Genomic DNA, 27,047 nt, shown 5'->3' with positions numbered 1-27,047 from the left:
TAACGTGGTTAACGAGCGTTTCGCAATACGAGCACTGTATTTTGAAAAATCCTAACTCTGTTTGCGAGTGTTGTCTCGCAAAATGAGCAGGATTCAGGCCAAAGCGGTGTGCAGTACCGCGTTTGGCCTGAGGTGGGGGGGGGGGGGCAGCGGAGCCGAACTGCGCCGATCGGAGCGGGTCGGAAAGACTCGGAAATACTACGTTCCCCAGGTTTGCCGAGGTCAGCAGAGCTGTCCTCGGGCCATTTCGGCTGTTTCCGAGGCTCTCCGGCCCTCCCCCGCCCCTGGCCGCATGCGGTATTGCATGCCATTGAAGTCAATTTTGGAACCAATTATTTTCGTTTCCATTGATTTCAATGGAGAAACTCGCCTTGATATGCGAGTATTTTGGATTACGAGCATTCTCCTGGAACGGGTTATGCTCGTAATCCGAGGTTCCACTGTACATAGGTTGAAACCAGCACATAGCCTGTAGCCCATGTAGATATGAAAATAGTAAGGTAGAAAACAGTAGCCTGGGAATCACTGCTATGGGCCGTAGACCAGACTATACTCCATAGAAACCAACCACAACAGAAGACAACGGAAAGAGGAAGAGATGCAATAGGAAGATAGAAAGGAGAATAAGGGGTAGGCAGCATGGGAACACTCAGACAGGTGTAGTAGTTATCAGAAAAATTTACTTTAACATCCCTCTGGTGTTGAGAGAAGCTGGTTGATGCCCCATGAGATCATTCATGGCCAGGGACACACATTTATTGCATGATGGGAGTCTGTTATCCTGCTTTTAGTCAAACGGCTTAGTAATGTTAGCTTTGACAGAGCCTCCAACATGGAAATATTAACAGGGGAGTTTAAGGTGGATTTGTGTAAAACTATCCATATACTGTATACAGTATCTCACAAATGTGAGTACACCCCTCACATTTTTGTAAATATTTTATTATATCTTTTCATGTGACAACACTGAAGAAATTACACTTTGCTACACTGTAAAGTAGTGAGTGTACAGCTTGTATAACAGTGTAAATTTGCTGTCCCCTCAAAATAACTCAACACACAGCCTTTATTGTCTAAACCACTGGCAACAAAAGTGAGTACACCCCTAAGTGAAAATGTCCAACTTGGGCCCAATTAGCCATTTTCCCTCCTGAGCTGAGCTGTAGCATGGTGGCCAAGACCATACAGCGGTATACCAGGACAGGTTCCACTCAGAACGCCATGATCGACCAAAGAAGTTGAGTGTACCTGCTCAGCGTCATATCCAGAGGTTGTCTTTGGGAAATGGATGTATGAGTTCTGCCAGCATTGCTGCAGAGGTTGAAGTGGTGGGGGGGGGTCAGCCTGTCGGTGCTCAGACCATACGTCGCACACTGCACCAAATTGGTCTGCATGGCTGTCATCCCAGAAGGAAGCCTCTTCTAAAGATGATGCACAGGAAAGCCCGAAAGCAGTTTGCTGAAGACAAGCAGACTAAGGACATGGATTACTGGAACCATGTCCTGTGGTCTGATGAGACCAAGATGAACTCATTTGGTTCAGATGGTGTCAAGCGTGTGTGGTGGCAACCAGGTGAGGAGTACAAAGACAAGTGTGTCTTGCCTACAGTCAAGCATGGTGGTGGGAGTGTCATGGTCTGGGCTGTATGAGTGCTGCTGGGGAGCTACTGTTCATTGAGGGAACCATGAATGCCAACATGTACTGTGACATACTGGAGCAGAGCATGATCCCCTCCCTTTGGAGACTGGGCCGCAGGGCAGTATTCCAACATAACGACCCCAAACACACCTCCAAGACGACCACTGCCTTGCTAAAGAAGCTGAGGGTAAAAGTGATGGACTGGCCAAGCATGTCTCCAGACCTAAATCCTATTGAGCATCTGTGGGTCATCCTCAAACGGAAAGCGGAGGAGCGCAAGGTCTCTAACATCCACCAGCTCCATGATGTCGTCATGGAGGAGTGGAAGAGGACTCCAGTGGCAACCTGTGAAGCTCTGGTGAACTCCATGCCCAAGAGGGTTAAGGCAGTGCTGGAAAATAATGGTGGCCACACAAGATATTGACATTTTTGGCCCAATTTGGACATTTTCATCTAGGGGTGTACTCACTTTTGTTGGCAGCTGTTTAGACATTAATGGCTGTGTGTTGTTGTTTTTTGCAGAGGCAGCAAATTTACACTGTTATACAAGCTGTACACTCACTACTTTACATTGAAGCAAAGTGTCCTTTCTTCGGTGTTGCAACAAAAATAATCTCCTGCGCTTTGATGTATAGTCGCTAATACATGGTGCGACCAACTCTTTACATTAAAGCAGTGCCTATAGTCTTGCAGCCCTCCTCAGAATAATGGGTATTCTTGTAACTTCTTTTCCCTTATTTCTTCGGTGTTGTCACATGAAAAGATATAATAAAATATTTACAAAAACATGAGGGGTGTACTCACTTTTGTGAGATACTGTTATGCCCTATACACACGGTCGGATTTTCTGATGGAAAATCTGTGATAGGACCTTGTTGTCGGAAATTCCGACTGTGTGTGGGCTCCATCACACATTTTCCATCGGAATTTCCGACACACAAAGTTTGAGAGCAGGCTATAAAATTTTCCGACAACAAAATCCGTTGTCAGAAATTCCGATCACACAAATACACAATACACAGTACACAAATCCGACGCACAAAGTGCCACGCATGCTCAGAATAAATTAAGAGACGAAAGCTATTGGCTACTGCCCCGTGTATAGTCCCGACGTACGTGTTTTACGTCACCGTGTTCAGAACAATCAGATTTTCCGAAAACTTTGTGCGACCGTGTGTATGCAAGACAAGTTTGAGCCAACATCTGTCGGAAAAAATCCATGGATTTTGTTGTCGGAATGTCCGATCAATGTCCGACCGTGTGTACAAGGCATTAGTATTGATATTGTGAATCTGATCAGTAGGTCTACTTTATTTTCCTCACTAAGACACATAAGAAAATTTTCTGTGCCTTCTTTTGACTTAGCTGGAAACTGAACGGTCCGAATTAAAAGCCACTATATCTGAGCTGAAGGAAACAATATCGTCTTTAGAAAATGCAAATCGATCACAGTCAGTAAATTTGGCTCAAACCCTGGATAACTCTTCGCAGTATAAAGCTGATCTAAACTCCCTAAGGTTAGTGGCATATTTCGATATTGGATTAGAATGTTTATGACCAAAAAGTACTGCATTCCACCAAAGTTTGTGTACTGCCATGAATCCCTGTTCATGTTCTGCAATGCAGGTTACTTAATGAACAACTTCAGAAATCTTTGGAAGACCTCCAACATCGTCTGTCTGTGAAATTCAACGAACTGCATTTATCACAGGAAGAAATTGTAGCATTGGAGGAAAGAATAGGTAAATTGCACTTATAATTGTAACAATGTACTCTGTATATATTATCTTTTACCTTATAGATCCCTAGACAGACTCTTCTCTGACAGCTGTTGAAAGGCTTTAAACAGCAACTTTTATAATGCTTGGGGTGAATGATAAACCCAGCTGTATGTTTACTAAATCATTATCGCAAATTTATCTTTTCTGTGCGGTAGTTTATGTAGCTGTGATGAAAAGCAGGGATGATGTTCTCTGCTTCTCATCACAGCAGAGTGAGAAGCACCCAGTCAAATAAATGGAAACATGTTCATCACAAATAACTTTATCAGAAGTGGAGTTCAGGCAGATGCTGTTGTCCAAACTAAGGGCCCGTTCACACTATAATGCAGTGTGGGAGAGCCGCATTCTCGCGTGGCTTCCTGCACCACATTCCGATCACAATGCCCTTGCGATCTGCCTGGGGGGAGGGGAGTTCATATTAATGACCCCTCAAAAAGCAGATCGCAAATGCATTGCGTTTGCCTGGACCAGATTGCATAGTACAAAAGTACTATGCAATTCGGTTGCCTCATGTTCAAAAAGTAGTGCAGCACGTGCGGTGCGATTTCAGTCTATTCAAAATGAATAGGGCTGATAATCGCATTGCACAGAACTGCATGTGAAGTGCACAGGAACTGCACAGAATTCTGTGCGATTCACATGCAGTGCCTAGTGTGAATGGGCTCTTAAACAGCCCCATACCAACACTCCTCCCCTCAATGAAACAAAGAATCCTGCGCGAACAGTAAGTCAGTGCACTACCCAAATTTGTCCACTAGATGTCGTGCTTCTCAATATATTCACAATACTAATAGATTATACAGATGACAGAATGGCACTTTTTTTTTTTTTTTTGTAGCCTCCCTGGCGGTATTCCCGAGTGTGGCTCTGGGTGAGATTTCAGTACCAAAAGCGGTAACCCCGAGCCAGACTGGGGATCACATCGCAGGGTCCATGTAGAGGTTACTTACCTTGTTCCCAAGATCCTGCGATGTCTCCCTGCTGTGATCTGTGAGCTGCCGTGTCTCGCTCGATTCACGGTGCCAAGCTCCGTTCCCTGTGAGCGTTGCGACGCACGGGGACTGAGTTCGGCGCCAAATTCAAAAAGTAAAAAACACAGTATAGATACAGTAATCCTACAGACTACAGTACTGTATCAAATAATTACACATCCCCTTTGTCCCTAGTGGTTTGTCCAGTGTCCTGCATGCAGTTTTATATTATAATTACTAATTTTTCTGCCAGGCAACTGGAGATTGTCCATAGCAACCAAAAAATGTCCGTTTACGTCAAAAGTGGTTTTAGACCAGCTAGAAAACAGCGATAACAAATTAGAATCACTTACAGAATTGAGCGATAGTGATTTGTGGGGAGATCCGTCATCACACACTAAAAGTAATGACAGCGGCAATTCTGCAACTGAGCAAATTTCAGTGTTTTTGATTACATTATTGAATAATTTTTATTATTATATTATTATTTGTTATAATTATTTATAGTTATTTATTATATTATGATTTATGATTTCATATTTCAAACTTTATCATACCCGGGATATCTACTAGACTCTTATTTGGACAGATTTAAGTGAGTTATTTCTAAGAATTACAGGCCTACAATATAAAACGCCAAATTTCCATGCAAAATAATGGTACCGCTTTCAGCACCTAAAATCTGAAATAATCATACCACCAGGGAGGATTTTTAACCTACATGCTAATGAAATTTAACATGCCCACAAAGGACAGCTCCTGTAAATTCAATTATAAAAACATAAATTCTATTAAAAAAAATAAAATTGTTGCAGTAAATCCTATAATAAATATATATGAAGGTAATCCTATAAAAATAGTTATACCCTGATCAAAATTACATCTAATAACTATTACCCAAAAACCAATTCAGGTCTTAACATTTAAACCTTTCAATTGCATTGAATCGATTTGAGAAAATCCATTTGATCTTGTTCCTGGATTTTTTCCTTCGCATCTTAGACCCCCACCAATGGCCAGAAATTCTGTCAATCCCATAAAACATTTTATGTGGTGTTCCCTATTAGGAACCTTCTAAAGTGTCCTGGAATACTGTGTTTGTATGTTTTCTTAATATTATTGATGTGTTCTCCCACCCTTTTTGTTGAAGCCTCTTAGCAGTTTTACCCACATATTGGTCCCCACTAATACGTTATAAAGCATAAGTAAAATGCATCATGCAGCACATGATAAATCTCTTGATGTTATTAGTTTTTACAGTAGTATAAGGCTTCTTGCACACTGGAGCATATACCTGCTATATCTCCCTCCTGGAATCCTAATGCAGCTAGGAAGCACAGGTGCAGGGTCCAGCAGTAATAGGTTACAACCTGAACACAGTGAAGTATAGTGAAAGCTATATTGTTGGTGCCAAGTGAACCTTCTTTAATGTCATCCACCTAGGTTTTTCATCAACTTCAATTAGAGTTTGGAACGTTTTACACTCGCAGTAGTATCTTAGTACAAAGTGTTGGAAACTTGAGCAGTAGGTTTATCTACAGAATGTTAATATTTTTAAACCCTTTAAGCAGTATAGACCAGAGTATTCTTAACATGAATCAATTTTGTTTTGACCCAAAGGGGAATTAAATCAAAAGGTATCTACACAAACCACGGAAATAGCCATGCTAAGAAATACGGTTTCCGTGTTGGACAAAGAGAAAGATAAACTACAGGAAACTGTGGATGAGAAGACTGAGCGTGTTGCTTGCCTGGAGGACAACCTGGAAAATAAGGTATGTTGGGTATGCCAGGGATGTCTATTTAGCTGAAATACATGTTATTTACCATTCTCTCCTTTCTGTACTCATTAACTGCATAGACAAAAGGGGATTTAATAAAGGAGTTAGGACTGTTCCATTTGAAAAATTAGCACTGACTGAGCTTAGTAGAAAATTGAATCTGTGAGTACCCAATCATGTAAAAGGGGAAATACAAACATTGGGGGAGATTTACTAGAATTGGTGCATACAAAATCTGATGCAGCTGTGCATAGTAATCCATTCAGCTTGTTCAATTAAGCTTTGACAACGAGCCTAGGTTCACACTGATGCGGGTTTGAAATCGTGCGAGTTCAGATGAACTCACGCGATTTCAAACCCGCATGTCAGTCCGTCTTCGGGAGTGATTTCAGAGACATCTGTGCGGGTTCCTGCACAGATGTCTATTGAAATCGTCCTCGAAGTCGCCAAAAGTAGTATAGGAACTACTTTTGGGAATCGGTGCGACGCCGTAAAGTTGGCGCTGCATCGGTTCGGATGGTGCCATTGCGGGCAATAGCCGCCGATTTTGGCATGCAATTTGAAATGTCAAATCGCATCAATGTGAACATGGGCTAAAACCTAGAGAATGATTGGGTATTATGTACAGTTGTACCAGATTCTGTGTACACCAGTTTTAGTAAATCTCCCCCATTATGTGGTATTGTTCCTGCTCATTAATGATTGACTGAAATTAACACAAATTCAACATACTTAAAAAGCTTGAATATCTACTCTGTTGTATGAACGTAGACAGCCTCTGCTCCTTTAAATTTCTGCTACTCCTTTAGCAAATGTAACCCTGTGCTGTCTCTATATCTCTATTTCTAAGGGTTGGGTATATGGGCTATATATATATATACCCATTGAGGTTAAGAATCAGTAAATAATAATTTATCATGCCTATTAAATAAATACGTGTTGGTGGGTTTTATAGGATGAATACATAATGTATGTGGTAAAAGTTGCCATTGCTAAAAAAAAAAAAATATGCATGACAACATTTCTGGCATGAAAAAATGTATACAAGCCAGTTTTCTGAATCTGAAATGTATACATCTCCGCTGTTGCAACAGAGCAGCCAGGAGCTCTGAAGGAACAATTTTAGCTCATTGGCTCCTACATAATGCTGAAAACTCAGGTGATAAATCCTCATGGAGCTTTAGTCCTGTTTTCTCTAAAAAAAACTGTTGGTTTTCTAAGTGTTAACCTTGTTCTATCTCTTGCAGGAAAAAATAATCGGTAATTTAAGACTTACTCTTTCAGAATTGGAGGCCACTGTCGAGTAAGACATTCTATTACCTATAATTGCTAGAGAGTTTTATATAATTTTTTTAAGTTTTGAAACCGGTGGGAATATAAACATTATGCCCTGAGTACGTTGTCATTTTTAGAAGCATGTGGGGGGATTTGAAAACCATACCAATTGATAAAGACAAAACCTGTAAATTATGCCTTTTGTTGGTGTCGTCACTGAAAAAAAAAAAGGAACAGATTCCTGCATCTGCACGATTGAGGTGGATGGAGGAATCCTCCCCGCTGCGCTATTGTTTTCTCACTGTGGGAACTCCTCTGCTGTCAGATTTCACTAATCAATGCTGCAGTTCATTGACTGCAGCACTGATCGAAGGAACATTTTTTTCAACATTCCCATTTGAGTGGTGGATCTGTAGATCAAATTCTCTCTAGCAGGAACAGCCATAAATGGATTGACATTCAGCCAGTCCCTACTGAAATGGTTGAATTTCGATCCATCTACAGCTAAAGATCATAAGGCTACTTTGGTCAGTGTCCTGTTTAAGAAACCCACTATAAGAAAGAATGACATACACAATTTATGCAGATATGCCTGATGGAAATAAACTGAAGACTGAGAACTGTACCGGCAAACCAGTTTTCTGTTGATGTTTGAAAGAAACCATTCGAAAAGATGGAAAATTATTTTGTGCTTTTTTTCCATGTAAATCATGAGACCTCAGCCTTGCTTCTATTTTTCAAGATAATAAATTAACCAGCGTGTACTAGTTTACTTTATTACACCTCCACATGTAGGTCTTGCTGTATGCTGTAAAATCACAATCACTATTAGACAAATCACGCTTGGTTGCATTTTACTTGAAAAATTTAATATTTAGGCTACTTTGACACTGGGGCGTTGCCGGTGTTAGCGGTAAAGCACCGCTTATTTTAGCGGTGGTTTATCGCTGTTATGGCGGCGTTTTGGCGCCACTTTTCGGGCGGTAGCAGGGCGTTTTTAACCCCCAAGAAGGGGTTAAAAGCGTACGTGATGCGGTGCTTTTCAATTGCTTTGGAAGTGATATTCATTTCAATGGGCTAGGGCGGTGTGGGAGCGCTGCTTGCAGTGTTTTTTTTCCCATCCTGCAAACGCACCGCCCCAGTGTGATAGCACTCAGACTTTCACTTTTGGGTGGCATGAGAGGCAGTTTTCATGTGCTTTACAGGTGCTATTTTTAGCGCTAAAACGCCTGAAAACTGCCTCAGTGTGAAAGGAGTCTTAAAACTTTGCTGCTTCAAATGTTTTTGTAAAATGTGATTTGTGAACTTGTTTCAAACTGTATGTTTACATGTGAATTATCCTTTGATTGGTAGCCAGTTGAAAGACTCGTTTGGTAACAAAGATCGGGAATCATTAAGCCTCCGCCGTCAGCTTGATTCCATTAGTGCAGAGCTTGCAGAAAATGTAAGATTGAGAGAAATTTCCCTGAAGGAGAATAGAAGATTGCAGGATGACCTTTCCACCATGACCAGAGAGAATCAGGTACCTGAAATTAAAGGTTTATTCCCAGTTATGTCAGCAGTGCCACCTACCCTACTTCACTTTGTATTTGGAAGCACAAAGCCTTTTTACTTATAATGTGTACCTATTAATATCCCGTCTTGCAATATAATGTCAATCATAGCTGTAGAGAAGTCATGTTGCTCAATTGTAGCTTACATTACAGATTACAGAATTAATTTATTTAGAATTCTTTTTTTATTGGGCTTCAGTGCTACCAAAATACCCTTGCCCAGCAACAGGCTAACCATAAAGACCTCAGCTCTTTGTGTGCCTGTCTCCAGCGGTCTGACATGCCCCTTGCACAGTCACGACCACAGTTCTCCAGTTAGGAACATTCATGCTCCCTTATATTTTTCATTTTTTTGTTTTTTTTTTAACTGTTCTTGCAAAACTTGTTATTGCTCCGTAAACGTACACTAGTTTTGCTATGCCATTGTACCATTAAAAAAGAGTGTACTGATTAATTTTCTTATTTCTTTAGACAGTTGCTTTGGAGTTAGAAAATGCAATGCATGAAAAAGAAGAACTAAAGTTAAGAGTTCATGGCTATATCTCAGAGGTTGCCAGAATCGAAACATTAATGGCAGCCAAGGTCAGTACAGTCTGCTTTATTTCTCTGATAACCTACATTGTTCTAGATATACAGCAGTGGCATATCTTGACAGCCTCATCTTAATTAATATAGCCCTTGACATTTATGACTAGAATAGACATCCAAGGATATGGATACCATATTATACAGGGAACAGAGCATATGCAGGTGTGTAAACCACATAGATGCTCTGCTGTTGTCCTCAAATTGGCATTTTCTGTCCATCTCAAATTATATCCAACCACAAAAACTGCATGAGGGTCGGTTGTGTGTGTGTGTGTGTGTGTGTGTGTGTGTGTATATATATATATATATATATATATATATATATATATATATATATATATATAAATATAAATCCCTTAGTAGGGAGAACACATCTTACCCAGGTTTTTGGTTTCTGCTCCGGGTATACAGTGACTGTAGTTGGCCAGGCTGCTTAAGGCAGTAATGAACCCAAAAACAAAAAAGTGATATTACTGCTACTTAGAAAAATAATCAGTGTTGGCTTTATTTTTTTAGGAACAAGAGAATAGAGAGCTTCTGGATCAGTTCAGAATGATGCACAGCCAGGCTGAAGAATGGGAGATGAAGGCACAAAATGCTGTAGGCGAGAATAGCTCTGTAAAATTGGAGTTGCTGTCTGTTGATACAGATAGAAGACATTTGCGAGAGAGAATGGAAGACCTGGAAAACGAAGTCCGAGAGGCAAGACCCATAAGAAATCCTGGAACATGGATCTGTTACTAAAAATTCCCTTTGTTCTGGTTTTCTATTTGGTAAAAATGATAACTAATGTTTTGGTTTCTTCTTTTGCAGCACATGAATGCTCACCAGGCTTATGAAGTTCAGATATCATCCATGACTAAAACAGTATCCAAATTAGAGGAGCAACTTCGACATGAACTTGATGAAAAGGCTTTGATCTTGTCTGATTTGGCATCAGTCAGAGAGCTGTGTGTAAAGCTGGACTCTAGCAAAGAGCAGTTCTCCAGGCAGCTAACTGCTCGAAACATGGAATATGAAAGGGTAAGTATTCTCACACAGAATTATTTTCAGCCTGCTGAAGGTTTGCAATTTGCCTGTAATATGCAGCAAGATATATTTTCATACTGGAACGCTTTCAATGCCAGGAAAAAAAATTTCTTTGCACTTTTGTCAAGTATTTGAGTAGCTTAGCTAAAGAGCCGTTGGTTTGGTTGGATCCTGTATAAAACAGCTGACCAGTATCCTTTTTACCTATGTGATCTACTAAAGCATGGCCTGACAAATTTGCTTTGAATCTAAGAGCCAGCTAAAAAAGTTAGGAGCCTGATTTTTGTATTTACTTGATAATGAAACAGTTTTACTGTGTACCTTGCAGATGCTGTTGTACAATTGTAATGTTATGCTTTATTATAAACCGATAAAAATCAATTTAAAGCTAAAATAAGTTAGGAGTCAGTTTGTGCGTGATATGTAACATGTGTATCACAATTGACGTTTTCATGCATAGGCACCCCAACATGTGTGTTTACGTTTGTATATGTGAGGGGGGAGGGGGGCCCTCAAAATATATATATTTTGGGGGGGTGGGGAGGAGATTTTATGTGCTTGGGTGTAACTAATTTTTTTTACAATTAAAAAAAAAACATTTTTTAACTTTTAATTTTTTTTCTTTATTTTTTTTTCTTTCATCACATAGGGGACAAAAAGTTCCCTATGATCACATAGGGGACAAAAAGTTCCCTATGATCACATAGGGGACAAAAAGTTCCCTATGATCACATAGGGGACAAGAGCTAAAACAGTGATGATTTGTTGGTGACAGGTTCTCTTTAATGAGACATTCATGGTCTAACAGAACCTGCATGTCTCCCCTATGTTCCACTGAATGTAATGCAGTGCTGATCACACTGCATTACATTCCTTCCTAGCCATGCTGGCTGGGGAAACTGTCAACAGGGATCTGGAAGCGACGTCATACTCGTCGCTTCTGGGTTGAGGAGCAAGTTGGGGAGGAGAGCGGACCTCCCCCCTTCTAGCCTGGGGCACCCGCTATGCCAATCTCAGGCCTGCAGATGGGCAAGCAGAGCCTGGGATATATAGTGGTGGGTGGGGGCACTTTACCTGCGTGTGTGAAAGCAATCGAGCGTCAGCGGAGCCGTCCGAATGCTTCCACCTGACAAGTGAGCCCTGCTGCTTGCTTGCGGCAGGGCTAAATGTAGAAATCTACCTGCCCGGCACCAGAACTGCATGTCCCAGGCGTTGGGCAATACAAATTGTGCATTCCTGCAGCAGTAAGCTGACTGAGAAAAGCCCAAGTGCCAGGATGCAATTTCTAGTCACCGTGGCAACCTGGAGCCTGGGATTTGTCGAGCCCTATACTAAAGTACACTTTTATGCAGGTTATTTACCTACCAAATGGATACAATCTCAGTAGATGAATACAGACACAACTCTTTTACAGTGCAATAGTCTTCTATTTGTATTTTATATGTGGTGGTTGTTTGTGCCTCTCCAGCTCATGGATGAATTGGAGGATATGAAATCAGAAACAGAACTTCTTAAGAAGCAATTGGCTAGTGAGAGGCTCACTATTAAGAACTTGGAGACCTTGTTGGCCACTAATAGAGAGAGGGAGTTTCAGAGTCATCTTACCACCCATGAGAAGGACTCTGAGATTCAATTGCTGAAAGACAAACTTACCCTTTCTGAGAGTAAACTGTAAGTATATTTCCCTTTCAAGAGCCTTTGCAAAAATTTAAAGTTTAAAATGTAAAATAGTTTGCTTTCTGCTAAATAGTAGCAATATGTGTTATTGATTTAAACAAACCATGTTTGTTTTTTTTCTATAAATTGTATTTGTGTATATGTAAAAGTGATTTTTGATTATTTGTTCAGCCTCTCTTTTCCAGTTTGCAGTGTTCTAGAACTGGTTTGCTTACTCTTTGTAATGCAAGTCTGAGTCAGCCAACTCACTGTAAACGATGAATTCCTTAAGTGTCTGGTTTTGTGAAATCAACAATTGTTAAAAGAGTAATTGCACTAAACCAGCAATGGCCCCTTCACACTATCCACACGCTGATGCACTATTTTAGTGTGTGTGTTGGTGTCTGTTATGCGGGGCGGTGCGGTGTGGTGTTGCTGTACATCACGCGGTTTGCCACCTGATGTGCTGCGGAAAATGCAGCATGTCTACAATTTTGTGAACACTGTAATAAAAAACTCAGAATGTGTTTACTGAAAATAAAGTATAATTTAGAATTGAAATCCTTAGGAACCATCTTAACTCCACACAGTACAGTATATGTATACCAACATAACGCATACAGGTTTTGCTTCTTCTTGGGTTGTTTTAATTCTCAGATTATTTAATTGGATTGTATGTAGCCTAAATTTGTCCAGGGAGTTTAGTATGAAAACTAACTAGCAGCCACTCAATGGAGACCCTTTTTTTGCATAGCTATAGATATTTTCTTCTTTTAACGCTCTTGATTAAAAGATGGTTTACAGATTCAGGTTTTTATGCGGTCAATCACTAAACTCCTGCATGTTGGTTGGTAGGTTAATTCTGTGTTTATTCCTCAGAGTTTAGATTGTTTCGAAGCAACAAACGGCTTGCTTACATTTTCGCACACACTAGTATATTAGTGTTAACCTCTTACCCACTGGGCACTTAAACCCCCTTCCTAACCAGACCAATTTTCAGTTTTTCGGTGTTCTCAAATTTTGAATGACAATTACTCAGTCATGCAACACTGTACCTATATGAAATTTTTGTCCTTTTTTTCACACAAATAGAGCTTTCTTTTGGTGGTATTTAATCACCGCTGGGGTTTTTTTTTTTTTTTTGCGCTATAAAAGAAAAAAGACCGAAAATTCTGTAAAAAAAAAAAAAAAAAAAAAAAAAAAAAAAAAAAATGAATTTTTCTTGGTTTCTGTTATAAAATTTTGAAAATTAGTCATTTTTCTTCATAAATTTTGGCCAAAATTTATATTACTACATATCTTTGGTAAAAATAACCCAAATCGGTGTATATTATTTGGCCTTTGTTAAAGTTATAGCGTCCACCAGCTATGGTGCCAATCTCTGAAAATTGATCACATCTGAAGTACTGACGGCCTATCTCATTTCTTGAGACCCTAACAAGCCAGGAAAGTACAAATACCGCACAAATGACCCCTTTTTGGAAAGTAGACATTCCAAGGTATTTAGTAAGAGGCATGGTGAGTTTGTTGAAGTTGTAATTTTTTCCCACAATTCTTTGAAATATCTAATTTTTTTTGTTTTATTTTTTTTTCACAAAATTGTTATATTAGAAGGTTATTTCTCACACAAAGCTTATGCATACCACAAATGACACCCGAAAACACATTCTGCTACTCCTGAGTACGGCGATACCACATGTGTGAGACTTTTACACAGCGTGGCCACATACAGAGGCCCAACATGCAAGGAGCACTGTCAGGCATTCTTGGAGCATAAATTATACATCTAATTTCTTGACTACCTCTTACACTTTTGAAGGCCCTGGAGCACCAGGACAATGGAAATGCCCCAAAAAATTACCCCATTTTGGAAAGAAAACAACCCAATTTATAATCTATGAGGCATTATGAGTCTTTTGAGCATGTCATTTTTTTCTACAAGTTTTTGTAAAATGTGTAAAGAAAATGAAAACGCATTTTTTTTTTTTTTTTTGCACAAAGCTGTCCATTTATACAATATTTCTAACAAATGGGATGTACATGCCAAAAATTACACCCCAAAATAGATTCTCTTACTCCTCCTGCGTACAGCGATACTACATACGTGAGACTTTTACACAAACATGCAGGGAGCGCCATCAGGTGTTCTAGGGGCATAAATGTCAAATCTAATTTGACTTCCTATTACACTTTTGTGGGGCACTTTAGTGGCATGGATGAGAACTGATGTGGTGTGCATAGGGATGGGTGAGCCGTGGATGGGGATGGCTGAGCATGAATGAGTATGCCTGAGTGGGGCTGAGTATGGATGGGTGCGGCTGAGTACGGCTGGCTATGGATGGGATGGATGAGTATTGCTGAGTATGGATGGATGGCTGAGCATGGATGAGTATTGATGAGGATGGATGGATGAGTATTGCTGAGGATGGATAGATGGATGAGTATTGCTGAGGATGAATTGATGGCTGAGTATTGCTATGGATGGATGGCTGAGTATTGATAAGGATGGATGGCTGAGTTTTGATGAGGATGGATGGCTGAGTATGGATGGGTGGATGGCTGGAGTTGTCACATATCAGCGCTGTGGGCACTTCACATCCAGCCCACAGCGCTGCTGCCTCTGATCTCTCTCTCTCCTCTCTGTACCGATCGATACAAAGGGGAGAGAGAAACCAGATGTGACGCTGGTTTCTCTACAAGTGATCGCTCCATCACTTGACGGATCGATCATGTGGTAAACGGCCGCTGTCAGCGGCCATTTACCGTGATCCGTGATGGGCCGGGTCTTCTGGACCTGGCAGTTGCGGATATTCCCGGGTGCGCGCCCAAGCGGGAGTTATCTGACCACGCTGCAGCCGTCATTCGGCTATAGCCCAGACAGCAAGCGGTTAATAGGTGTGACTCGTGCTCCAAACATAGAAAAGGTTGGATTCTAGGCTTAAGAATTCTAATTCTATATCTATTTGAATAGCTCTATTTCTTTCTCGAACATCACGGGACACAGAGCCACAGTAATTACTGATGGGTTATATAGGTATCACTGGTGATTGGACACTGGCACACCCTATCAGGAAGTTCAACCCCCTATATAATCCCTCCCCCTTGCAGGGATACCTCAGTTTTTACGCCAGTGTCTTAGGTGATGGACGTGTAAAGATGTCCTGTGCTGAGCTCCAAAGGGAATATCCTAAGATCCTATACTGGGGCAAGCCAGGCGAACCGGATCCATTCAAAGTGTCTTTTCATGGCCGAATTGAATGGTACCCGGGCCTCGTGTCCGAAGAAACAAGGTTTTACCCGTAATGCTTCTCTTTTTAGAGAGCTGGACCCCGCAGATCAGAAAATGGCTTTAAACTTCCTAATTTCTGGCGAGGTGCTTTACGGTCCCAGAACTGTTGGATCCCCCTATTCGTAGGGGGCCCCAGTCTCTGACGGTTTTTTCAAACGGAGCCCACCGTGAGAGGTGAAGATTGGGTCTGTGTAAACAGCACCCTGCGGCTGGATAAGGTAAGAGGAGATTCCACAGAATTTTTGAGTTCTAGTGGCTTTTCTCCTTTAAGGTAAATGCATGCTATGCCTATTGTGACCACCGGGGGCTGCCAAGAGCACAAACCTGCACATGCTGACTGTCTGTCTCAGGTGTTTTCATCGCTGATTATGTCCCAGCGTCTCAAGCAGGCTGCAAACAGGTAAGATGGAAAGGGGGATTTCTCATGTTTGAATGTTCCCCCCCAGGCTAGAGAGGGGCCACAGGGGTCTAGAAAGTGGTTATACCACCCGGGCTCTGCGCTCTAATGGCCACCATCTCTGAAGATAGCCGTTTAGGCAGATCTTGTTACCAGCCTCTCTCCCTTCCCCCCCCATCCCCAGCCTTTCTCCAGAAGCATGACAGGAGAGTCGGCAGCGCGGGAAGCGCTCGTTTTTTTCAAAACTCGAGGGGGGGGGGGCGGTAGAGGAGGGGGCGGGACGTCAGCACAGGTGCTTAGACTCCCACTCAGGCCAGCTGCAGGCTATTAAAGGCACTCTGTACAGGTGCACTCAGCCTTCTGAGAGACACAGAGCTGACGGTCGCATGTAAGGTGGGACACAGGCATTCTCCTAGGCAGCATTTACTGAAGTAACACCAGACTGAGCATTGGGTAGCAAGGCTTTTAGCCAGACTACATCGCTCAGCGGGCAGTGTTCATTTGTATACCTCACACCTTGTTGCTTTGCACTATGGGTAGAAGAGGTTCAAGCACCCCAGGAACCAGAGACACTAGGGGATCTCGTTCAGGTTCTGAGGGCCCCCTGTCGGCAGCATCCTCCCCCCCTAAAGATGGGCCAGGGACGGCTAGCCAGGGAGAGCCATCGGGGTCAGGGGCTACACCTGCTTCTGGCACTTCAGCCCCTGTATATATTACACAAGAGGTTTTTTCCTCAACCATTAATGGTCTAGAGGAAAGATTAATGGCCGTGATTATGTCTTCACTCAGTGGAAGAAAACGCACTAGGCTTTCCTCTGTTCCCCAAGACCCTCAGACAGAGGAGCTCTGGGATAAAGGAGATGAATCCCTTTCAGAGGTTCAGGATGGGACGGATGATTCCTCTTCGGAGGAATCAGGTGGAGAGGGACCCTCTGCGACTTCCCAAGAGGAGAAAGTCTTTGTGCAGATCCTCACTGGATTGGTCCGCTCCACATTTAAGTTGCCCATACCTGAAACTGCTAAAGAATCCTCTTCTGCTTTGGGGTCACTGAAACCTTTCCAAGCAGCACATGCTTTTCCTGTTCATACTTTACTTGAAAAGCTCATTTATTCTGAGTGGGATCACCCAGACAATCGTTTTTTTCCACCGAGAAAGTTTTCAACACTTTATCCGATGGAAGAAAAGTTTATTAAAATGTGGGGAATACCGGCTATTGATGCCGCCATTTCCTCCGTAAATAATAGCCTGACTTGTCCTGTAGACAATGCTCAGATGCTCAGGGATCCTGTAGATAAAAGGATGGAATCCCTATTGAAGGATGTTTTCTCCCTAGCAGGATCAGTGGCCCAACCTGCAGTAGCAGCGATTGGAGTCTGTCAATACTTAAGAGACCATGTTAAGCAGGTCATCAAAGTATTACCTGAACAGCAGGCCCAGGGGTTTGCTAACCTTCCAGCGGCCTTATGCTTTGTGGTTGACGCCATTAGAGATTCTATTGTGCAAACCTCCCGTCTTTCACTGGGGTTGGTGCATATAAGTAGAATCCTATGGTTGAAAAATTGGTCAGCCGAAGCACCATGTAAGAAGCTACTGGCTGGGTTTCCATTTCGTGGTGCAAGGTTGTTTGGAGAGGACTTGGATAACTATATCAAGAGAATCTCTTGTGGGAAAATCACTCTCTTACCTGTCAAGAAGAAGAGTAAGCGTCCCTCTTTCAAACAGACTCTTTCCCCAGCGCCGGGGGCTTCAGCCTCCAGGCAGTCTCGACGGCCACCTCCATCGGGGTCCAGAGACAAGAGTCAACCCCAGGGACAAAAGAAGTCCTGGGGAAAGAAGCCTACTAGGCAAAACACTAAGACCTCTGCATGAGGGGGCGCCCCCGCTCACTCGAGTGGGGGGAAGACTGCGACAGTTCTCAGAGCTCTGGCAGGAGGACTTCCAGGACAGATGGGTAATCTCCACGGTAACCTTAGGGTACAAGCTGGAGTTTCAGGAATTCCCCTCTCCTCGGTTCCTCAGATCAAATGTTCCCAGAGACCCAGAGAAGAAGCAGTCGCTCCTTCTAGCGTTAGAGCGACTTTTGTCGCAGGAGGTCATTATGATAGTTCCCGCAAAGGACCAGGGATTGGGCTTCTATTCCAACCTTTTTACGGTCCAAAAGCCAAATGGGGATGTCAGGCACATTCTGAACTTAAGGGATCTGAACCGATTCCTAAGGATTCAATCCTTCCGCATGGAATCAATTCGAACAGTAGTTCCCACCCTGCAGGGAGGAGAATTTCTGGCATCAATAGACATCAGAGATGCATATCTGCATGTGCCCATTTTTCCTGCTCATTAGAAGTTTCTGCGCTTCGAGGTAGGAGGGCGCCATTTCCAGTTTGTGGCTCTGCCTTTCGGGATAGCCACTGCACCTCGAGTGTTCGCAAAGATCTTGGCTCCTCCTCTGGCCAGATTAAGGGCTCAGGGTATAGCTGTCATAGCATACCTAGACGACCTGCTCTTGATAGACCGGTCGGTAGCCTCTTTGAATGGGAACTTGAGGACCACGGTCAGGTATCTAGAACACCTGGGTTGGATCCTCAACTTAGAAAAGTCTTTCCTAAAACCAGTAAGAAGACTGCAGTATTTAGGTCTGATTATAGATACAAGCCAGGAGAAAATATTTCTACCCCAGGCAAAGTTCACTGCTTTGAGAGAGCTGATTCTGACAGTAAGGACCAAGAAGGGTCCCTCAGTCCGCCTTTGTATGAGGCTACTAGGGAAGATGGTGTCTTCATTCGAAGCAGTTCCCTATGCTCAGTTTCACTCAAGAATGCTGCAACACAGTATTCTGTCGACCTGGAACAAGAAGGTTCAGGCATTAGACTTTCCGATGCACCTGTCGCATGCGGTGCGTCAGAGCCTCAATTGGTGGCTCATACCCGAAAACCTGCAGAAGGGGAAATCCTTTCTACCGGTTACCTAGACGGTGGTAACAACAGATGCCAGTCTGTCAGGTTGGGGAGCAGTTCTGGAACAGGCTGCGGTCCAAGGGGTATGGTCCAAGACAGAGAGGACCTTACCCATCAACATTCTGGAGATCCGGGCGATACATCTAGCTCTAAAGGCCTGGACTATCAGGCTACAGGGTTGTCCGGTCAGGATCCAGTCCGACAATGCCACAGCAGTGGCTTATGTTAATCATCAGGGAGGCACCCGGAGCCGAGCTGCTCAAAAAGAGGTGAACCAGATCTTAGTCTGGGCAGAGATGCATGTGCTATGCATATCGGCAGTTTTCATCCCGGAATAGAGAATTGGCAGGCGGACTATCTAAGTCGCCAGCAGTTACTTCCAGGGGAATGGTCTCTGCATCCCGATGTCTTTTGGGCCATATGCCAAAGATGGGGGGTTCCAGATGTAGATCTCTTTGCATCCCGATTCAACAAAAAGATAGACAGATTTGTGGCAAGGACAAAAGATCCTCTTGCATGCGGGACGAATGCGTTGGTGATTCCGTGGCATCGGTTCTCACTGATTTCCGCATTCCCGCCTATTCTGCTATTACCACGACTCCTTCGCAGGATCAGGCAGGAAAGGAAGTCGGTACTTCTGGTGGCCCCCGCTTGGCCCAGAAGGACTTGGTATGCAGAAATAGTAAGGATGACAGTAGGTTCCCCGTGGACACTACCGGAACGCCCAGACCTGTTATCTCAAGGTCCAGTGTTCCATCCTGCCTTACAAACGCTAAATTTGACGGTTTGGCTATTGAGACCCACGTTCTGAAGAGTCGTGGGCTCTCAGGTCCTGTCATATCTACCTTGATTAATGCAAGGAAGCCAGCTTCCAGGATGATTTATCATAGAGTCTGGAAAGCTTATATAACCTGGTGTGAATCCAGAGGTTGGCATCCCAGGAAATATGTCATAGGTAGAATTCTTGATTTTCTACAGTTAGGATTAGAGATGAAGCTGGCCTTGAGTAGCATCAAGGGCCAGGTCTCTGCTTTATCAGTATTATTTCAGCGGCCACTTGCTTTGCATTCTTTGGTCCGAAACTTTATGCAGGGGGTGATGCGTCTTAATCCTCCGGTTAAAGCGCCCCTAAACCCCTGGGACTTGAATTTGGTCCTGGCTGTGTTACAGAAACAGCCTTTTGAACCAATAAGTCAGATTCCTTTGGTCTTGTTGACAAGGAAATTAATTTTTCTGGTGGCCATCTCTTCTGCTAGAAGAGTATCAGAATTAGCAGCTCTTTCCTGTAAGGAGCCTTATTTGATTATACACAAGGATAGAGTGGTACTACGCCCTCATCCTAGTTTTTTACCGAAGGTGGTTTCTGATTTTCATTTAAACCAAGACATTGTTCTACCTTCCTTTTTTCCAGATCCCTGTTCTCCGGAAGAGAGATCTCTACATTCGTTGGATGTAGTAAGAGCAGTTAAGGCCTATCTAGGGACAACTGCTCAGATCCGCAAGACGGATGTTTTGTTTGTGCTGCCAGAGGGTCCCAATAGAGGACAGGCAGCGTCAAAAGCTACCATTGCTAAATGGATTCGACAGTTGATCATTCAAGCTTACGGTTTGAAACAGAAGATTCCTCCGTTTCAGATCAGGGCACATTCCACAAGGGCTATTGGTGCTTCTTGGGCAGTGCATCACCAGGCCTCTATGGCTCAAATCTGCAAGGCCGCAACCTGGTCTTCAGTTCATACAGTCACCAGATTCTATCAGGTGGATGTGAGAAGGCATGAGGATATCGCCTTTGGACGTAGTGTGCTGCAGGCAGCGGTACAGGGTCCTCAGGTCTGATTGCACCCTACTTGGTCGTGGTTCCCCCCCCTCAGGTAGCATTGCTCTGGGACATCCCATCAGTAATTACTGTGGCTCTGTGTCCCGTGATGTTCGAGAAAGAAAATAGGATTTTTTAAAACGGCTTACCTGTAAAATCCTTTTCTTTCGAAGGACATCACGGGACACAGAGGTCCCGCCCCTCTTCTAATACACTATATTGCTTGGCTACAAAACTGAGGTATCCCTGCAAGGGGGAGGGATTATATAGGGGTTGAACTTCCTGATAGGGTGTGCCAGTGTCCAATCACCAGTGATACCTATATAACCCATCAGTAATTACTGTGGCTCTGTGTCCCGTGATGTCCTTCGAAAGAAAAGGATTTTACAGGTAAGCTGTTTTAAAAAATCCTATTTTTAATGCATACATCCTGATGAATCAAAGTGATCATTTGGGATTTTTGTATTGTTTGACAAATTAGTATAAGCTGGAGTTTCACTTTAATATTTGCAAATTATTGACTAGAATTCAAGTACAATAAAACCTTGGATTGAGAGTGTGTTTTGCAGTACCAGCAAATTTAGTTTTATCTTTTTAAATTTGACTTGATATACAAGCGATTGTCTTGATGTACAAGTAGCGTCATTTCACAACTGAGTATAAAAGAGAAGAGAGGCGCCTCTAAGTGTAGCAATATGGTTACATTAAGGCTCCGTTCATGAGTGCTTTGGATTACAAGCATGTTTCCGGAATGAATTCTGCTCGCAATCCAAGATTTTAGTGTACCTCTTGTGATGGTGAGAAAAGCTGAATGTAAAAGGCTATCTGTGTGGCAGCACCTAAACTTTCTGGATTTTGTGTTTTTATGATTTAAGCTCTACTTTTTTTAAACAGTTTTTTTCTGGTTAATAGCACCTCCCAGTCTCGAGAAGTGGCTATGCTCCGAAATAAACTTACACAGCTGCAGTCTGACTATGATGTTGCAAGACGACAACTCACCACAGAAAAGTTTGAAAGGTAAGCCTGTAATAATGGTTAGAGAATACATCCTGGCATATTAAGGGAGTCATATCACTCCTGTGTGTTGCTTAAAAAACAAATGGGTAAAACTGTTTTCTATCTACTACAGGGAGCGAGCGGTTCAGGAATTGCGCAGACATGGACTTTCCACATCATCAGTGCGTACATCTTCACCACTAACATCCACAATGAAATCACTTTCTCTATCTCCAGAACGGTCCATCTTAAGATCAGTAGAACGAGCCTCTGATAAAACGGCTGAAAAGTAAGTCTGACCTTGCAGTCATGTTACTGTACTTTTTTTATTTATTTATTTTTTTTTGATTTAAGGTCCTTACTGAAAAGTAGGCCTTGAAAAATATAGAGGCAGTTTTTATCCATCTTGGTTGATAAATTGAGAATACCTTTTCAACTAACTAATCAGTAATAAAGGAAGGCAAGAAAGAGTAACATAACATACACCTTCTAATAATGGGAGGTGCTTTCTAAAATGTAGCTTACGCAGAGCCCTTAAAAGAGAAGTGCAAGATTAAAAAACAAAAAAAAATAAACATTCATACTTATGTAAATGCAGCATTTGTTCCCCCTGCCTCTACACCAAGGACTGAGTGATGAAAGTCCGCTGATCGCTTAGTCCTCGGTCTTCAGTGAGCAGAGAACTGTCGTTACCGGCTCTCTGATCTGCCCCTCCAGCGCTCATTGGAGCACTGGGCTGTGGAGGGATAGAAGCGGCTGGCTCAGCCTCTCAGCGATGTGCTGAGAGGCTGAGCCAGCTGCCTGTCGGGCAACTGCGCAAATCCCGACATTGTCAGGATCCCTACAGAGCCTGGACCGACCCTGTGATGTCAGCTGACAGGGGGCTTTATGTGAATCTTGGTCACAGAAGTTCAGAACTAAGTGCACTCCTGTAAACCACAGGAGAAGTATGGCCACAAAAGTTTTTCCCATACTTCTTTGAGAAATCTAGAGTGAAGTTTCTGTTCATGGCAGTCTACATGCTTTCTGTAAATTAAATTTAATTGTACTTTAAGTGAACTAAATTAAACCAATCCTTTGCTAGATGCCTTATCCCCACCCTGACCTTGCTGTAGGTGTTGAAAGGCTCTGATCCAGAGAAGTTCTGGGCCCTCCAGCTCATGGTTGCAGTGCCATTGCATCCATTAGCGGTTTAGAAATTTAGCCAAATGCTAGCTGGGGGAAAAGTTTTTCGTTATACTATAATTCTTGGCAGAGTAGGAAAGCCTTTTTCAGTCCCTGGTGATTTGGCTGATTTATTAAAACACCTTAATGGTTTAAAGTGCCATTGTCTCACCCCTGACCTAAAGAATTTGACAAGATGTTGACCTATGAACATATTCAACTTTTGCCTATTAATAGGATAGTCCCTTTAACTAACACTTTTACCTAACTAATGTTTTATATCAGATTTCACAAAGGCAATGATTTCTTATTCTAACAAGGTGAGCTAAATTGCTTTATTGCTTCTTTCTAGACCTTTTCCATGACAATTCCCCTGGATCTATGGAGAATAGAATTTTGTTACCTAATTAGTCTAAAGCTACGCATCACAGCCACCAACAGTTTTACAATCCCCTGTTTTGCAAGGACCTACCTAAGTGGATATATATTGGTAAAATTAGTTTTTTTTTCAAGCCCACCCGCTAATTATATAGTCAGTAGTTTTAAGAGATTGTGCAATAAAATTGTAACTTTGAGGGCAACCGCTAAAGGATAAGTTCACCTGTAACATGTTCCTGCTCCTGCAGTGGCTCGGCAATCTGAGCGCTTTGTGTGTGTGACAGCAGCACGGGTAGAAGTTCCCCATACTAGCTGTCCCTTTTTGAAAAATGTGGATGAATCAACTACAAATACTGACATCCTTTGTAGTTCTCAATGAACTACCACGGCACTTTTGAGGGCTCTGGTACCTCGTTGATTCTTCCGGTCATTGTGAAACTGCCTGCCCGTAAGGCGTACGGGCAGACCGCTTTCCCTGACAGTCTGCAGGAGACCTGCATGGCACCAGCGATCTGCTGATTGCTGGTGCAATGTTTTCCAGGCTCCTAAAAAAAAAAAATTGTAAATTTACATTTTTTTTTTATCTGCCAAAAAATGTTCATTCATAATGTTTTTTTAAAAGGTGGACTTATCCTTTAAAACTGACTATACATGTAGAGAAATACTAAATGTACATGTAATGTATAAACCATTACACAAAAAAAAAATTGGGCCACTGGAATTGTAAAGATGAATTCCAAAGTTTACAAAAGCTGAAAGAAATAACCATTTTTCTTTTCTTTTAGAAGTGTGAGCTTTAAGGAATGACAGATGTGAAAAATAAAACCACACAAGGACCAGCAACATCACTGTTTACATCCATTTTACAAAATACATTGTGTAATCAGTATTGCCTGAAAGCAATCTATCATTTCTTTCTGTAATTAGATTGCATTGCCATGTTTCAGTGCACTCCAGAAATATCTTATAAATACCTCATCTCCATGCACTTAAGCATAATGTCTGTCCTGTAGCAGAATATTATGAACAGCTTACAGGAGTATCGGTAAATAAAACATTTCATGGGATTTATATGTGGTGCTACAAATAGTCTGGAATACAGAAAACATTCTGTTCCATCCACAGAATCATCAGTGACCATCACGTTTAAAGTCTCTGTAATAAACAGAAGTCATACAACAGAATGTTATTTCAGTGTTTACAGTAACAGAAGTTTTTGGGTTTAAAATCTGCACTATACATGTGTGTCTCTGTAACGTCTATCTTTCTTTTACCTTATGTGAGATAGAAGAAGGCATGTCTTTATTGCACTGGGTAACTGAATGCTTTTAGCATGAGGCCAACTGGCCAGTTCTCCTGAAATTTCATATTACAAGGAGCAGCAGTGAAAGCATCAATTAAAGCTCAACTCTAGAATTTTAGCAAATGTCCCATCCCCCTCTACTGGTATGAAAAAAATGAAACCTAGCCAAATGCCCATTTTACTTCGCCGAAGCCACAATCACCCGATGATCTTTTTTTTCTTCGGTTTCCTTCCTGAGGTTCTTCTTCGGGCTTCTACATCACTGCCTGCTTGATGTGGAAACCTCCTATTGGTGAAGGTTACACTACCAGTGGCTTGGTCCTCTTTTGTAGGCTCCAGAGGTAGGAGAACTCATGGGGGCAGTGGGGGGACCAGTGCCCAAGAAGATAAGCAAGGACAAAAAAAGCTTATTCCCCGGGGCAGGCTTTAGGCTTTGTTCATACAGGAAACTATTATTTTTTACTTATACAGGATTTGTATAGCAACTGGATATATATGACTGACTGATTCATTGCTATGCAGAATGGCTTAGGAAGAAGTGTTTGAAATCAAGCCTGAGGAGTAAGGAAATGAATACACAATGCATTATTAAAGGATAAGTCCATCCTAACACTAAAATCCCTGCATCTACAGACATCCACAATCTAATACTTGCCTATCTAGCCCTGTAAAGCAGAAATCGGTATGCATACCTTTTCTGAAGCCGATCCGGTCTCCAGCGGCGGAAGCTCTGCAGAGGACACAGCCGACAGCGTCTGTGAAATGAATGGGGAGTGACTATCTAGTCCATTGGGCTTCTGTTGTCGGATGTGTCCTCTGCACCCGCCTACACAGCGAAGCCGTGGCTGACAGCTCAGGGTGGGATCGGGTTGGATCGGCTTCAGAAAAGGTATGTATACTGATTTTGCTTTACAGAGCTAAATAGATTAGTGTTAGTTTGTGGATATCTATAGATACAGGGTTTTTAGTGTTAGGGTGGACTTCTACTTTTATATTTTTTTTACTCTGGAGTTGGACTTTAAATAGTATTTTTTTACCACCTTGTTCTAATATAACAACATAGGCTCTTGAAGTTTTCATTACACTCTTGCCAGATGTAGTTTTGAAATGTGGGAACTGTAGATACATAAAATGCTCTCGCTTTATAGTTCTCTCATGGCATTAGGCACAGTATTTCCTACTCTGTATGGTGGATGCTTCATGGCCATACCTGGAGTAGATCTTTATAAGCTTGATTGTTTTAATGCTCTGATTGCTTTACTTTCATTGCCTCCTTTAAGACAACTATCAGGGATGCCATGCATACACAAATGGATATTTTTGGAAGAGTGCTTACTTGAATTACATTTCTGAAATAATTGTCAGATCTAAAGTGTAACATCTCTTTCTTGGGCTGCTATTGTTACAACTAAAGTCTCTGTTTTAGAATTTGGGGTTCTTAGCTGATACCAGTATATGAATGTAATGGAAGAATACAATGAAATAATGTATTTCAGTGTTGCACAAAACAAAATAATCCTGGTACGAGTTTATTGATAATGCAGAACAACATAGCAGTTACTCCTTTAGCCTGTACATTTAGGATTTGATTTTTGGTTACAGCTCCCCATTACCAGCTAATGTTATACTGTATACATGATATATTCTGAACTTTGCTAACAAAAACTTCACAAAAGTTATTAAATGTTAAAACCCCTTTCCCAGTGTTTCCTCAATGTAAAATACTGTTGTACAAAGTGTTTTTATTCAATATTGGATGCATGTGAATTTGTACTGCATTGTAAGATAATTCAGTTTAAATTGTTACCATATATATTTATTTTTATACTTCATTACTATTTATAACAAAATAAATGTAAGTATTTTAACTGTTATTTTTTGTGTGCTTTGGTGCAAATGATTTGTGGATGAATATGGCAGCTTCCAAGTTAAAGTGGTATTAACCACTTGCCTACCAGGCCAATTCTGACATTTCTTTCCTACGTGTAAAAATCATAATTTATTTGCTAGAAAAATTGCACAGAACCACCAAACATTATATATGTTTTTTTAGCAGAGACCCTAGAGAATAAAATGGTGGTCGTTGCAACTTATCTCGCACATTATTTGCGCAGCAATTTTTCAAACAGGTTCTTTTTTGGGGGGGGGGGGTTTCATGCATTAAAAAAGAGAAAAAAAAACGTAAAGTTAGCCCAATTTTTTTACATAATGTGAAAGATGATGTTAGCCGAGTAAACGTCTTGTGGAATGGTGCCAAACTTCAATACTTAAAAATCCCCATAGGTGACGTTTTAAAATTTTTTACAGGTTACATGTTTTGAGTTACAGAGGAGGTCTTGGGCTAGAATTATTGCTCTAACTTTCGTGGTGATTCCTCACATGTGTGGTTTGAACGCTGTCTACATATGTGGGCATGACTTACGTATGCGTTCGCTTCTGCAAGCAGGGACAGGGGCGCTTTAAATTTTTTTAAAGTG

At 41.9% G+C, this 27,047-nt stretch overlaps 1 protein-coding gene across 2 annotated transcripts in view; it reads left to right on the top strand.

The window, feature by feature from the left end:
* CEP135 (centrosomal protein 135) overlaps positions 1–26,444 on the top strand; it is a 99,963-nt gene extending 73,519 nt beyond the window's left edge. The window contains exons 15-27 of one of the 2 annotated variants that reach the window (XM_073608412.1): positions 3,004–3,155; positions 3,265–3,380; positions 6,011–6,165; positions 7,419–7,474; positions 8,800–8,968; positions 9,471–9,581; positions 10,104–10,289; positions 10,401–10,610; positions 12,085–12,287; positions 21,642–21,746; positions 21,859–22,014; positions 23,242–23,379; positions 24,053–26,444. In XM_073608412.1, coding sequence (XP_073464513.1) covers positions 3,004–3,155; positions 3,265–3,380; positions 6,011–6,165; positions 7,419–7,474; positions 8,800–8,968; positions 9,471–9,581; positions 10,104–10,289; positions 10,401–10,610; positions 12,085–12,287; positions 21,642–21,746; positions 21,859–22,014; positions 23,242–23,254 — 1,632 coding nt within the window. In that variant the 3' untranslated portion in view covers positions 23,255–23,379; positions 24,053–26,444. The remainder of the gene's footprint in view (positions 1–3,003; positions 3,156–3,264; positions 3,381–6,010; positions 6,166–7,418; positions 7,475–8,799; positions 8,969–9,470; positions 9,582–10,103; positions 10,290–10,400; positions 10,611–12,084; positions 12,288–21,641; positions 21,747–21,858; positions 22,015–23,241; positions 23,380–24,052) is intronic. The other variant, XM_073608410.1, reaches the window with a different exon arrangement.
* The last annotated feature ends 603 nt before the right edge of the window (positions 26,445–27,047 follow it).

This window comes from Aquarana catesbeiana, linkage group LG01 (assembly GCF_042186555.1).
Source record: "Aquarana catesbeiana isolate 2022-GZ linkage group LG01, ASM4218655v1, whole genome shotgun sequence".
Classification (NCBI taxonomy): domain Eukaryota; kingdom Metazoa; phylum Chordata; class Amphibia; order Anura; family Ranidae; genus Aquarana; species Aquarana catesbeiana.
Note: the sequence above shows the minus strand (reverse complement) of the source record. Positions and strands in the feature narration are given on the sequence as shown.